General features: G+C 41.7%; 1 protein-coding gene across 1 annotated transcript in view; it reads right to left on the bottom strand.

Annotated features, from left to right (window-relative positions):
* Window positions 1-1,650: 1,650 nt before the first annotated feature.
* LOC126252346 (UNC93-like protein) overlaps window positions 1,651-15,298 on the bottom strand; it is an 81,239-nt gene continuing 67,591 nt past the window's right edge. The window contains exons 5-6 of the mRNA XM_049953236.1: window positions 3,311-3,578; window positions 1,651-1,868 (exon numbers count right to left, since the gene is read on the bottom strand). Of these exons, the coding sequence (XP_049809193.1) occupies window positions 1,651-1,868; window positions 3,311-3,578 (486 nt within the window). The remainder of the gene's footprint in view (window positions 1,869-3,310; window positions 3,579-15,298) is intronic.

Here is a 15,298-nt window from a genome sequence, read left to right on the forward strand (position 1 = left end):
CACAACATAATCAGTGTGTTGGCTTTGAAGTGAACTCAGGTTTTATTATTCCACAAAGTCAATAATTAGTTGTGACTACAAATTACATACCGTTTTTGCTTCAAATTGTGTTTCCAGTTCCTAGTATTTGTTTTACTGTTCAATGACAATTATTTATTTTCATGTTTCTTGACTTTTATTGAGGTATTTTGTGATGGGATAGTGTTAATAGGCTTACAAAAAATAATCTCAGTGAAAACAAACCAATTTTCTGTTACCTTTTCCATGATTGTCTTTTACAGTAATCCTGAAGCTCTATTCAATTTTTTTTTCTGTAGCTTATTGACAAAGATGGTGGTCAAGTGTTTTATTAACTGCATACTTTGCTCCTGAACAATGGTAAGGTTAAGTTGGAATAGTGGAGGTGAATTTTATTCCCACCGTTAAGTTTTCAAATGTATTTATTGTAGTAGTAGTAGTAGTAGTAGTAGTAGTAGTAGCAGTAGTAGTAGCAGTAGCAGTAGCATTTAGTGGAAGATATGAGAAAGATTAAGATGATTAAGAAAGAGTTAAATATTTTATTACTTCAAGAACTTATAATTTATCAGTACAAGGGTATCAGAATAAACGGTTTAGGCACATTTAGAACAACATTACAAATTATCACAGAGATATATATGCTTAAACAATTAACAGAAATAACACAGTCTCATCTCCTGCCAATATATTTAGAAAACCTCCATTTACAGTTTTGGTGGTCTAGGATTGAATACTAGCATAAGTCAATTGAAACTGGAGAGTGTCAGTGAAGAGGGCTAGGGATGTAGCTTCACACAGGCCTCAAGGATTTCATCACTATATACAGTATTATTGATGGCAATAATTCTGGCAGTGTTACACATGCATAACTAACTATGCTGACTGAGTTTAGTATTGAAAAGCACATTTTCAATCCTTAACATAATTTGCTTTTTCCATTAATTATACTCATGTGTAATATTTAATCATCATTTTGAGTCTCTGAGTACATAAGAATTTTTTGTGGACTGATTTTTTTTCTGAGACAGTGTGTAACAAATTTCTAGCCTTTTCATCAAATGTAAATGGTTTAATAAGAAGGATGTAATGCTAACAGAAGAAAGACATTAAACTAACATTTCCACATAAAATAATAATTATTAAAATTAAGCATAAAAATAACAATTAATTTAAATATAATCAAACAATTGTACATGGAAGTAACACTACAGCAGTGGTGCTTAAAGGTGCAGATACAGCTCAATTGAAAAATCAGCAGTGGTAATAAAATAATTTGAATTACATCATAGAACTTTAAACTACTGTTTGTTGCCTTTGGCTACCTATATTATTAAGATGTTGAAAGAGCATTGTCATGGTGAAGCCACAGTGTTAAATTTTTCCCTTTCATTTCATTTAATAATATCTTTGCAAGAAAGCTGACACACAGGAAAAAACATTTTAGGCTGCACAAGCACAAAATGAAAAAGACTTCATCGTAATGAGAAATAATGGCAACCTACCATGCAGTGGCTCTAATAAAGAAAATCCTTACAACTTATTTTATTTTACTGTGAAAACAGTTGTCACTGATTGAAGTACACAAGCTCAAGAAGTTACAGCTATTACTCATTTTTAAATTTTAACCACTAACTACTTGCAAGAGCTTTTCTGTTTGTGGATCACTCCTATTTCAATGACTAGATACCCAGCAAATCCAAGGATTAACAAACCAAGCACACTATATATTTTTATGTAAGTGCAAAGCCATGCACTGTAACTGTAGGCAATTATGTAACCAAGCGATTCAAACAATCTGAAGCTGCTATATGCTGCCTCCTCCTTACCAGGGAAGGTGAGTCCATAAAGTGCTGTGAACATAAAAACGTGATTATGACATTCTATTTCTCAAAAAGAAGATTCAGTTTGTGAAGTTAATTAATGATGGTGTTTGTGGTTGTAAGAAATTTGAAATGAAATGTACATCAGCACCTTACTACAGATAAATAGAAGAGTACAGAAAGAAATACCATGAACATATCCAAAAGCAAGATGAATGAATACTTAAATTGATATGCAACTATTCACCAGAAGATGCAAAATATGTTTGGTGTCCTAAGAAGAGATGGAAACATTAGTTACAATCTACTAGAAACTAAAATGGGCAAAGATGCATAAATCAAAACTGGATATTATCATCATCTATAGTCATATAATTGCTGTAGCAATAATTTAATAGTATCTATAGTTTGATTATTTTTCAAAACTTTCAGTTTTAAACATTGCAACTGTGTTTAAGGAGAAACTAAGTGATGCGAAATAGTCTACAAAATAATGTTTTTCAGTCACCATGAAGTACTATCAGAACTGCTTTATTGTACCCATCAGTTGTGTAATCAGTTCTTTGAGTATTATCTGCAACATTGTGTCGGTCTGAGTCTACTTATCAGTCACAATAATCATTCATAGCAGACTGATGAATTGCAGAGAATCTTTAAAAAATTTTTTGTTAGTAACAATACAAAACATCAGGAGGAAAGAAACAAACATGATTGTGTTGCAGTAGAAATTTTTCCTTTCTTTAAATCTGTGTGTTTTCAATGTGCATTTATTAAATTTTGGTCATTTAACTAAATGATTACCAAAAATTATTTAAAATGATTACCCATAATTGCCAGAAATCAATTTATCTTGCAATGTCTCTACAAATTTAGTACCAGAAGATACTGACACTGTCAATGGTTTCTATGGCTTCATTTATTTGAATGATTAGTATACAAAAACTTTAATTTTAATGTAAGTGTGGCCATTAGAAGAACAACTGAATATAATTGGTCACAGGCTATTCAGTTGCTACATTCTCCTGCCGAGATACATCAAGTGGGCACCTAAACATATCATTCCTTAATTGAATGATTATTTAAAGCATATACATCTAGTATTACTTACTGGTTTATTGATTTGGAATTTCATATCCTGCAGTATTATGTAGTTAAAACTTGTAGTAGTGAGCAAGGAAAACTGCCACTATCCATGAAACATTGAACAAATTTGTCAGTTAAAATTTGAGAACACATCCAAAAATTTTTTATGAAGTATGTAAATGCAATCAAGCAGTCAGCTGACCTAAGGCACTGTGATGCCAAACAGCTAACAGTTCAGAATCACTATTTAATTGTTTTCTTCTTTTGCAAAATATTGAAACATTATTATTGTCATCTACTTTGTACAGACTGGTCCAATTTTTGTTCCTCTGCTTTCTTTCAGAGAGTAAGTATGTTAATTTAGAAGAATTATTGAGAGAGATTCTTACCATTGACTTGTGCTTGCCACACCCCATCTGTAATTCCCCAAAGACCAGCAATGACAAAGTAAACTGTGTGATTCGTTGGATGTGGATACCAGATTAATAATGTTGCTAATATGGCCACATGAAGGGCAAATGATGCCACCATTATGGGTAGGCGGCCAGTGATCTTGACGGCCCATCCAAGTAACAGTGCTGATGCTGAGTTGGTCACACCAAAACATATCATCACGTATCCAATGTTCTGGATTCCCCATCCACAAGTAACATATGCCTGTTCATAAGAAGGAATTATTTCAATACTTATTTTGTAAGTAAAATCAATAATCAAAATTTTACCTATCCTAGGAATAAAATAAGTAGAAAGGGAAAAGGATATTTAAAAGTTTGATTCACTTCAGCATTGCGGTACTTAAACATGTTCCTGTTCAATTTGGCAAGTCTCTGTTTGATCTGGCCAATTAAAAAGTGTACCTTCACTCTATAGCGGAATAAAAATCAAGAAGTACCATTGCTTTTTAAATTCACGTGAGGTCTTTTCTGTAAGACCTCGCATTAAATACCAAAAATTACCTAATGTGCATTTCTCAAATGGGTATCTTAGGTTATTTATTCTCCAGCAATATTAGTAGTTTTTAAAGGCACTCCTAGAAATAGTATGATGCACAAAAGAGGAGAAATATTGTTTCTGTACATTTACTTATTAACAATCTTTCAGTAGTAGTTTTGTTCCGTGTGAGAAATTGTAAATGCTTTTTGCTGAAGTCTAAAAGGGAAAATGCTAGTAACCAGAAATTTGTTAATTTTACCCAATTAATCACTGCTGTGCCTCATCGCTATTTTTTAGAAATGGGATTAAGAATCACTGATAATTAGGTCAGAGCAGGCAAGTAGTCAGCTAGCACTCATTTATGGCAAGAGAAACTCTTGCCTGCCAAACCAATAACCTGATTGAGGATGAAGATGGTTGCAGGATGAAGATGGTTGCAGGATGAAGATGGTTGCAGGATGAAGAATGCCTTCTAGGCTGCAGAATTGTAAAAGCAAAAGTGAGAAGGCTGACAGTGTAATGGTTCTCAGCTGGATAACAAAATAAAGTGAGAAATAATCAGGCAGCATTTGGGTAGGACTGAGCAAGCACCCCCAGCTCTGCATGTGACAAGCATTTCTGTAACAGCCATACCACCCCCCAATCCATTGTAGTGAAGTTGCTAAATATGGCAACAGTATGCACCATTCATTGGAGTACCACACCTAAAACAGAAAATAAGATGAGAGACAGAAGGTGCTAATTGCATTCAAAAGCAATTTAAACAAAGTAAAAGTAGGATGACCAAGACAGCTGCCAAAGAAGGTAGTCTTTAGGGTTCCCAGAACCAACATGGGGCAGGAGACAACCAAAATCATCACCACCCTGTGATCAACCTAAATGCAATTTAAAATGTTGCATCTGAGAATGAAAATCACTTTCATGTAGAGAACAGAAAACCAGCTCAACTGTTCATGAATGATCTTCCCATATTAGATGCACATAATCCTGAAGATGATATTTGTCAAAGAGCCAGGTGGTGGTGGCAGCATTTCAACAGGATGACTCTGCAAGCCTCCACAACGATGATGGAGGAGAGGCAGTACAGAAGGGGGGGGGGGGGGGGGGTGTGCTTGTTGCATAAAATAAAACTTTGCTAATTTGGTATGATTGATGCAGGGACAACACAGGGTGGCAGAATCCATCTGAGAGCAGCAGGAGGAGGAGGAGGAGGAGGAGGAGGAGGAGGAGGAGGAGGAGGAGGAGGAGCAGGAGCACTATGCAGCACCAGTAGCCTTGATTGGGCGGAATGCTCAGTACCATACCACATATTCCACCTTCAAATAAGGGAAGCCTTTACCTGCATCCTCAAATCCACACCTGGTATCATCAAAGTGAATACTGGGCAAGTAATCACTTCTCTAGCCAGTAAGCCTGTTCATTCCTGAGATACCCACTTGACTTGGTACCCACACATATACAACTGAGCAATCAGAATGACTGAGGTCACAGGAAAGGTCATGAATAGCAGATAACACAGGATGACAAGGTTAAGCCTGGAGACTGGTCACTGAGTCACTACAAACTAAAAGTTGAGTTTAAGGAAATGCAGGATCCTGTTAATGGTTTTAAGCTTCCCTGTAAAAAAACTACACATACACAGCAAAAGATCTGGTACTCCTGAAGAACAGAGGAACAGATGCTGAAAGGTCATGGGAATGAAACTTCTGTATGTTAAACATATCTGCCCTAATTTGTGATCTGGGTATTAACCAAAGGCAGTCTGCAGGGAAAGATGTACAGCAATTTCTGTGGAGGTCCCAGCCATGGCCCTTTAGTGCATTCCAACCAGTAATTCCACAGCAGGATGGGTGAATACCACTTCTACATAAAAAAAATTGTGTACGGTGTGTAAGGATACTTTCATAGGGTAACTATGTAAGTGAACAAGAGTTGGTATGTTAAAAAGGCTGAATGTACCTCCTCCTCAAAAAACCTGTCTATGGGAGTAATCAAGAAGGTGCTAGTGGCCAGTCATGCTCCATAATGATGTACTGGGCCCAATTTAAAGGCTGAAGGTGGCACTGAGCCAAAAACCTGTCAGCCATAGTCCAGTCTTGATGAGAACAGGGCCCACTAGCTATAGAGGAGAGTAGTACCATCAACATCCCAAGAAATGTCTTCCAAAGACCATTAAGGTCTGCTCTGCAGCTAATTTTTAGTTTAGTATGGAGCAGCCGCATCAGTTTTCCCAAAAATCAGGATTGTGCAAGAATGCTGAACAGTTTGTCAACCAAGTGGAATTCTGCATCAGGATGGACAATGGTGCTATGACAAATGTCTGACTCATGTTTTAGTGAGGTAGAATTGGAAGTCATTGGAAATGGTCCAAATGCATGCCCTTCAAATGGCACCCAACACTTCAGATTGGGAGCTACACCAAATGCAAAAGTTGTTAACATACAACAAGGGTGTTTTAACAGGACATCCTGCTTACTTATCTCAATAGCAGTTGTCAGTACCAGTATTAGTTTTTGAATTTTGGACAGGTCAGTATTATCTCAGTTGATTTTCTGAAAACTTTCATACAATTTTATACACAATGTTATATTTCAAGCTAAAATTTATAAAAAGGAATTACTTTATAAAATATTTTTGTTTTGATGCTATAATTGATAAGTATTAGTTCTGAACATACAGTTAAAAGTACTTTTTTTTAGAAACATTGAAATTATGAATTATTTGCACACTTAAAATTTCTATTATTAATTACACAGTCCTGTACTGTTTACTATGTTTATTTCAGGATTCATTTATGAAATAATAATCGAAATTAATACTGTAATGAAGACTAGTTGGAATTCATATGTTAAGAGAAATTTTAAACCTTTCGGAATATTGTTATTTCCACAGAGTGTAGGAGTCTTCAGCTTGCTTCTGATGTGATAGGGCATATTTTTGTATAATAGGTGTGAACAATCTAATTTTGCATTTGTTAATGTGAAAAATCAAATTACTGTATGATATACTAAAATGTGAGATTTCAGTGGTAAATATATTTATGTAAAAAATTCTGCAGCAACATTGGTGGTGGTTAGCGTTTAACATCCTGTCGACAATGATGTCATGAGAGACGGAGCGCAAGCTCGGGTTAGGGAAGGATTGGGAAGGAAATCGGCTGTGCCCTTTCAAAGACACCATCCCGGCATTTGCCTGCAACGATTTAGGGAAATCACGGGAAACCTAAATCAGGATGGTTGGAGACGGGATTGAACCGTCGTCCTCCCGAATGCGAGTCCAGTGTGCAGCAACATTCTTCATATTTATTTAGTTCAAACCAACCATGAGAGCCTAGTGTTCGATTTTCAGCTTCAGAATAACAATCGGGCTACCATCATTTCAAATAGTTTGCACGGCATGTTGGTGAGGCTCATCTGTCAATGGTTGATGGATGCTTGACTTAGCTAATTTAAGTATTTTAATTATTATATCATCTCACCATTGTGAAGGGAAAGCACCAACCCAAATATAGTTCAAGACCATGAGTAGATGTAGTCTGAGTGATATTTAGATGTTGGATCATATGAAGGTGAATCAATTCAGAATGGGGGCTGTATCATTGTGTAATGAGAGAAGAATCCAAAGCAGTTCCCGGTGAAGGTTTCTTGTCATGGATTGAAATGGGTTGGGGTAGAGGGTAAAAGCCATCCCCCCCCCATCTAACTTGAATTAACTGTTTGAAAGGTGGCTGGGTAGCCTGATGATGCTGATGCAGTCACAAAGCTGGTTATGTTTGTTAATTCCCTGTCAAAAATTTTTATTTCCAATATAATTGAGGAAAGTTATAAATTTCAAATTTTTGCTGAGCAATGGGAGAAGGCAGCAAGTGGAGAAAAATCCTTTTATTAATGTTTTGGAAAAAAATTGTTTCAAGCAAAGAACTTGCAAGCCACCACCCTTCTTCAAATTCCACAGACTCCAGCACCTGGGTGAGCAATGCAGAAGTGGAGGAGGCACAGAAGAGTTACTTAACAGGTGCTACCCAAAACCTGCCTTTATTACGAAAGATTTTATCTAAACTGTCCATTTAAAATTCAATTTTGTATTAATTTTGAACTTATGTATTATAATCACTCCAGGCCATGTCAGTTGCCATTATTGTTAGTAATTTTCATTTAATATGATTACACTATGATTACAACAAACTGCTGCTGCTGATTTAAAAACTTATGACTTAATCCCACCAGGCACAGAGTGTGAAATATTCTTTTATGTCTGAATCACTTTTTGTTCTCAGTAGTTCATGACTTCTATTACAAACTAAATTAAGGGAAAGATTATTGTATTTCCAATTATTGCAGAGGGTGCTATTTCTTTTTGTTTGTAATTGCTATATGGGACAGTGTTTTATAATTTAGTCTTTTGGAGATTATCCAGGCTCAGAGTAATGGAACATTACAATCAGATGCATTGTAGTGGCACCATAATTTTATTCAGGTAGTTGAATAAAGCAGATGTTTAGTATTACTGCAAGAAGCCTGTTGGAGGAGGGCAGAATAGGGCTGGACCGACAATTATAACAGGTCTGAAATGTTGACACAGCAAGAAATATCCCCACAACACTGTGAATTTATGTCAGGCTAGAGGTGTAATGCTACCAGCACAGTCGATGGCAGGATGTCTGTGCCACACAGCTAGGCTAGGGCATCTTTATGGATTAGGTAATAGGAATCAATACTCTGGTACAACCGGGCCAGTCAAGACTGTATAAATTCACATTATTTGATAGATATATGCAATTTGGCAGGCACCATCTATGATGAGAGAGCTACACCAACTCACAAGTTGACGTAGGTCTACTAGCTGCCACTGTCTGTCTGCTCCTGCTAGCAATTGGACTGCCAGCTGCATTAAATCCAATGCTGATGACTTAGTGCTTTCTGCCTAGTGTGTCTCCAGCAGGCCAACCACCTACTTCCTACCTTGGTGTCCTACAGTTAGAGCTCACTCATTTTGCCACTGACATTGCTTGTCACCACTTGCATGTGCAAGCATTGTAGATGAAATCTATCTCCCTAGCATAGGGACACTGACTGGATTCTGAGTGCCTCAGCACCCTGCATCTTAAGGTAGCCAGACTGTCTTGGATGCACTGTGCACCCTCATTGCTGCTGCTGCTGCTGCTGCTGCTGCTTCTGCTGGTGGTGGTGGTGGTGGTAATGGTCAGCACCTATGTGACAACCTGCTGACAGCCAATGTCTCCACACACCATAAACAGCATGTATCCTTAGCAGGGGAGGGGGAGGGGGAGGGGGAGGGGGGCTATGAGCATGTCCGAGCATCACGACTGTATGAATTGAGTAGTAATAAAATTTTATGAACAACCATCGATCAGGATCCTGGTAACAACCCAATGCCTCTTCACAGCCCTGCTACTGCAGAAGTTATCTATCCTGGCCTCACTTATGATTTTTATGCTTTTAAATTGATATTTTCAAGGTATTTTTATTTTAGGCCCATAATAACGGTAGCTCACCCTAGTCTAACTACATAAAAATTTAGACTCAGGTTGCAGTCCTTATTCAACTTGCTAAGAAAAGGAGCTGCTACAGGGATGTTTGGTAGGAAATAACACATTGGTAGGTATACCACTGAGAAGGAGTAGACCCCTGACTGCTATTTATCTTTGGCAACCCAATCGATTACAGAGCTTGATTCACAGCTGGGATGAAGTGGAATACATTCCCAAGGAGATGTAGCCCGCCTAGCATTACTGGGTTTAACTCTTTAGTGAGTCTTAGCACAGAGCCAGTTACAAGTAATGAAGTTTGTCTGGAGGATGTCACCTGAGATCACACATTGCCCTTCAATGAAACTAAGTAGCTGTTGCAACATCTTTGGTCCTCCATGGCACTGGTGAGTGGGAGACTAGGCCCATAAAAAGAGGATAGTATTTTCAGCAGCATGGGTAACCTTGTCGGTGACATCTCCCATAAGTGCTTATCAGGATGTGTCAAGGAACTAACACAATCACTGGAGAGTGACCATCTTGTGCTTGCCCACAAGAGAAAGGCGCTGCAGCATCTGAATGTGGATGGTGTCCGGCCCTGGGGCAGAGGATTGGGATGAACTGGGAGCATGATCGAGCTCCCTTATAGTAAAGGCGGCACTGTAGCACTCACGGTTCAAAGAAGAAAAGGGTATCACCTGAGCCACTTCTGCTTGTTTGTGATGGAGGAAGGCAGGGCGATGGTGGGAATAGCTCAAAATTTGCTTCAAAATGGCGCCTTAAGGTGTTGGAGATCTCAATAGCACCCACAATAACCGTCTGTGACTGAGGGCACAAATGGGGGAATGTATTTTGGACACAGGGAGCCATCGGAGGTTGGCCCACATGACAGATGATGTGGTGGAACTGTTAAAAGAATTAGTGAATGAAATCCAGCTAGCCCCTTAGTTATCCTGAAGAATGTGATGACACTTTTCACGCACCTGTTTATAACGAATGCAGATTGTCACTGTAGGATGACAGTTAAAAATGTGGAGAGCTTATCTCCACACATGAATTGCATCATGGTATGCCTCAGTCCATCAATGGGCTGGACACAACATGCTAAAGACGAAGTACAGGGAATGGAACATTCTGCGGCAGTAAGGATAATGTTGGTGAGATAGTCCACCTGGTCATCACAATTAGGGACATCTTTCTTTGAAGATCGCCAGGGAGAAGTAGAGCTGCCAGTCAGCCTTAGTAAGATGCCGTTTTGGCATGCACTCTGATGGGGTAGGAGTCAGCAAACAGAGAGCACACTGGAAATGGTCGCTCGAGTAGGCATCAGAAAGAAAAAGAACAGACCACTCAAGATGATGGGCAAGCTGGGCAGCGCAAAAGGGTAGGTCCAAATGGAAATAGATGTGTGAGGAGTCAGAAAGGAAAGTGGGCACTCCAACGGTAAGGCAGAAGAGGTTAAGTTGGTTAGGGTGGTCAGCTAAGAGGGCACCTCTCTGACAGGTCCTAGGAGAACCCCAAAGTGGATGATGTGCATTAAAGTCACTCAAAAGCAAAAAGGGGGGTGGTAGCTGCCCAATAAGCTGAAGGAATTCTACCCTGGTGACATTGAACGATGGAGGGACATAAATGGTAAAGATGGAAAAAGTCAGGTGGGGAAGGAAAAGGCAAAGTGCAACAGCTTGAATATGGGTAGTCAGGGTGATGGGGTGACTATGTCATCCCATATGAGCAGCGTGATGCTCCCATAAGATGGAATGCCGACCTCAGGGGGAGGTCAAAACGAATCAATAAGTAATGTGAAATCTCAAAGTGGTCATGAGGGTTCAACTTCATTTCCTGAAGGCAGAGTACAGGGGGGTGCTGTGATGCTAAAAGCAGCCATAAATCCTCAGTGTGTGACAGAAGGCTGAGAACATTCCATTGGAGGACAGTCATGAGGAGGAGGAGATTTAGGATGTCAACTTGGTGACCACCCAGTGACAGCTGGTGTAGAGTCACTACTACAGGGCACAGAACCGGAGGGTCCTGCTCCATGGCATCCACAGAAGCATCAGCTTGCTTGTGCAGTTTGTCTGTGGAGTCCAACACTGAAAAACGGTTGGTGGTGCGCACTGGTGAAGCAGAGGCCGGCCGGGCTAAGGTACCACATGGCAACACAGTTGAACAGGATTTTTGAATTGGTGAAAGAGAAGACTGTTTGCCTTTGATGGACTTCTTCGAGCCTTTCCAGTTAGAGGAAGACTCGGGTGTTGTTGGGCTAGAGGGATGGAGGAAGTCTTCACAGGAGTACTACTCCTGTCCTTTCTGCTTGTGTAGCTGGTAGCTTCACCTCTTGAGGTGAGAATTTGATGGGTTGTTGCACAGCGGGATGGATGATGGTGAAGCTACCTTGTCACTGGGCAATTTCACAACCTCAGACCTGAATTTGAGGTTGCATGTCTGCATGGCCATGTCCCTCAGAGCGAGGGGTAACAAAAACAGAATTGTAGGTGCCAGATGGGAGAACACAGGGTTTGCGACTATCCAGTAACTTGCGAGCTACTGGGTAAGCACTTTTTTCTTTACCCAAATCTCTTGGATAGCCTTCTCATCAAGGAACATGGGACAATCCCGAGAAGAGGCGGCATGGCTGCCATTGCAATTGGTAGAGTGGGGAGAAGGAGGCAGACAATCACCCTTGTGTGCATCCCTACCACAGGTTATATATTTGGTTGGGTGTTGACAAGGCAGTCTAGTGTGGATGAAATGGTGACACTGGTAGCAGATATCGGGTTTGGAATGTATGGCCAGACTGTGATAATTTAATAGCCTGCTTTGATCTTGGATGGAAGCACCCCCCTATCAAAGGGGAGAAAGAAAGTGCAGGTGGGCACTAAGGAGGTATCTACCTTTCTCGTTACATGATGGACAGCAATGACACCCTGATCAGAGAGATAAGATTGGATTTCTGCTTTCATTAGACCATTAAACAGCCTGGTATAAACTACACCATGGAAAGAATTCAAAGATCTATGGACCTCGACACAAACGAGGTAACCATGGAGAAGTGCGGTAGCAAGCAGTAGTTGTGCTTCAGAATCAGAAGTGGTCTCCAAAAGCGAAGTGCCATTCCGTAAATGATAGCAGGATTTCACAGGGCTGGCAATTGCATCAACACCTTTCTCAATAATAAACGGATTTAGTGTGGTGAAGGATGGACTGTCTTCAGTATGTGAGACCACAAGGAACCGTGGTGCAATGGGTAGGATCCATCTCTGGGCCTGACCTGTACCAAGGGGTACATGCAAACCCTACCTAGTGACCCCGGGTCAGAAATTACGTGTTACCCAGTCACCTGCTACGCGTCAGATGCATGGGCCGGCCTTCAGGAGTGCACAGTGAGGAAGAAAAAGAGGATCCTCAAATGCCAAAGTAGAGGAAAGAGAGGAGAAGGGAACAAAGAAAGGAAAAGGGAATGAAAAACAAAGGTAAGACTGTTCTGACATCAGCAAAAGAATTTAGAACAGTCCCAAAAACATCCCAGACATGTTCCCCAAGAGAGGGGAGAAAGCGCAGCAAGACAATAGACATGCATCAAGGAAGCGAAAAGATGCTGCAAAGGCTGGAGCCCCATGGTTGCCAAGCACGAACCCGCCAAAGAGTGGTGAGCCCCCCTGATGGGTCATTGTGCAATAACAGTTGGAGTGAAGCCTTGAGATTGGGGGAAGAGACTTCAAGTTCTATAGTTAAGACACCATGGATGGCACTGAAGTGATTAGGGGCCCTGTCATTCAAGAGAGATCAAGATCAGGAGAGAACTTTGTCAATCAGAAGGATCCTACCAGATGTCATGGTATTGCTCACTGGGTGTGGTGCACTTCAAAATCCCTGAGAAAGAGAAATAGACAGTGTTGTTGGATTAGTTTGTCTCAAAATAAGTGCCGTATCATCATCATCATCATCATCATCATCATCATCATCATCATCATCATCATCATCATCATCATCATGTTTCACAACTTGTGGCAGCTGAGATTCTTTGGTTGGTTGGTTTGGGGGATTAAAGGGACCGGATTGCAACAGTCATCAGTCCCTTTTTCAAAAAAAAAAAATAAAACCACCCAAAGAGAATAAAAACGAACAACAGGGAAGACGTCATACGACACGGGACAAGAAAGACTCCAACAGAGATCAGACAAAACGAAATAAAATCACACAGAGTGTGACAGTGGTAGGCCGACCACAGGAACAAAAAAAGGAAAAGCCAACCACCGAGAACACATTAAAAACTCAGTTGAAAACCGTAGGCGAAGGCCAGAATCAACACAAAATAAAATAAAACATAAACACTCATATTAAATGATAAAAACCCCCTGCCCGAATAAAACGTAAAACTAAGTCAGCCGTAGCAGAGTCATCTGTTAAAAGGGCAGGGAGCGTGTCAATCAGTGTGAACGACTGCCTGAGCACAGCTAAAAGTGGACAGTCCAATAAAATGTGGACCGCTGTCAAAACAGAGCCGCAGTGACATAAAGATGGGTCCTCATGTCGCAATAGGTGGCCGTGCGTCATCCATGTGTGCCCAATGCGCAGCCGGCAGAGGACAACAGACTCCTTACGAGAGACCTGCAAGGAGGAGTGCCACACACCGGTAGCCCCCTTGATGGCCCGAAGTTTGTTGCGTGAAGGCAGGGCGCGCCATTCAGTGTCCCAAAGGTCCAGAATTTTGCGGCGTAGGAATGCTCGCAAATCTGTCTCCGGGAGGCCAATGTCCAGAGATGGTGTACTAGTCGCCTCTTTCGCCAGCCGGTGAGCATTCTCATTGCCGGGATCCCAACATGGCCTGGGGTCCACACGAAGACCCTAGAGCGGCCGCAACGCGCAAGAGTATGCAGGGACTCATGGATAGCCATCACCAGACGGGAACGAGGAAAACACTGGTCGGGAGCTCGTAAACTGCTCAGGGAATCGCTACAGATAACGAAGGACTCACCTGAGCAGGAGCGGATATACTCCAGGGCTCGAAAGATGGCGACCAGCTCAGCAGTGTAAATGCTGCAGCCAGCCAGCAAGGAACGTTGTTCGGAATGGTCCCCTAGAGTGAGCGCATAACCAACTCTACCAGCAACCATCGAGCCGTCAGTGTAAACAATGCCAGAGCCCTGATACATGGCCGGGATGGAATAAAAGCGGCGGTGGAAGGCCTCTGGAGGGACTGAGTCCTTCGAGCCCTGTGCCAAGTCGAGCCGAAGGCAAGGGCGAGGAACACACCACGGGGGTGTACGCAGAGGTGCCCGGAAAGGAGGTGGAACAGGGAAAAACCCAAGCCCGGAGAGAAGCTCCTTGACGTGTATGGCGATCGGACAACCTGACCGGGGCCAACGTTCTGGCAGATGGACGACTGACTGCAGGAACAGGACACGGTAATTTGGATGCCCGGGCGAGCTAAAAACATGGGCAGCATAAGCAGCCAGTAATTGTTGGCGTCAGAACTGCAGTGGAGGGACACCTGCCTCCATTAGGATGCTGTCCACAGGGCTGGTATGGAAGGCACCAGTGGCAAGGCGTATCCCACTGTGGAGGATTGGGTCCAACACCCGTAACGCAGATGGGGATGCTGAGCCATAAGCCAGGCTCCCATAATCCAGACGGGACTGGATTAACGCCTGGTAGAGCCGTAACATGGTAGATCGGTCGGCGCCCCAGCTGGTGTGGCTCAAGCATCTCAGAGCCTTTAGATGCCTCCAACACGCCTGTTTAAGCTGCCGAATATGAGGCAGCCAAGTCAACCGAGCATCAAAAACGACCCCCAAAAACCTGTGGGTCTCCACCACAGCAAGGAGTTCGTCGGCAAGATAAAGCTGCGGCGCTGGATGGACTGTTTGGTGCCGGCAGAAATGCATAACATGGGTCTTGGCAGCCGAAAACTGAAAGCCATGCGCTACAGCCCAAGGCTGCGCCTTGCGGATAGCGC

The sequence above is a fragment of the Schistocerca nitens genome, chromosome 4 (assembly GCF_023898315.1).
Source record: "Schistocerca nitens isolate TAMUIC-IGC-003100 chromosome 4, iqSchNite1.1, whole genome shotgun sequence".
Lineage (NCBI taxonomy): Eukaryota > Metazoa > Arthropoda > Insecta > Orthoptera > Acrididae > Schistocerca > Schistocerca nitens.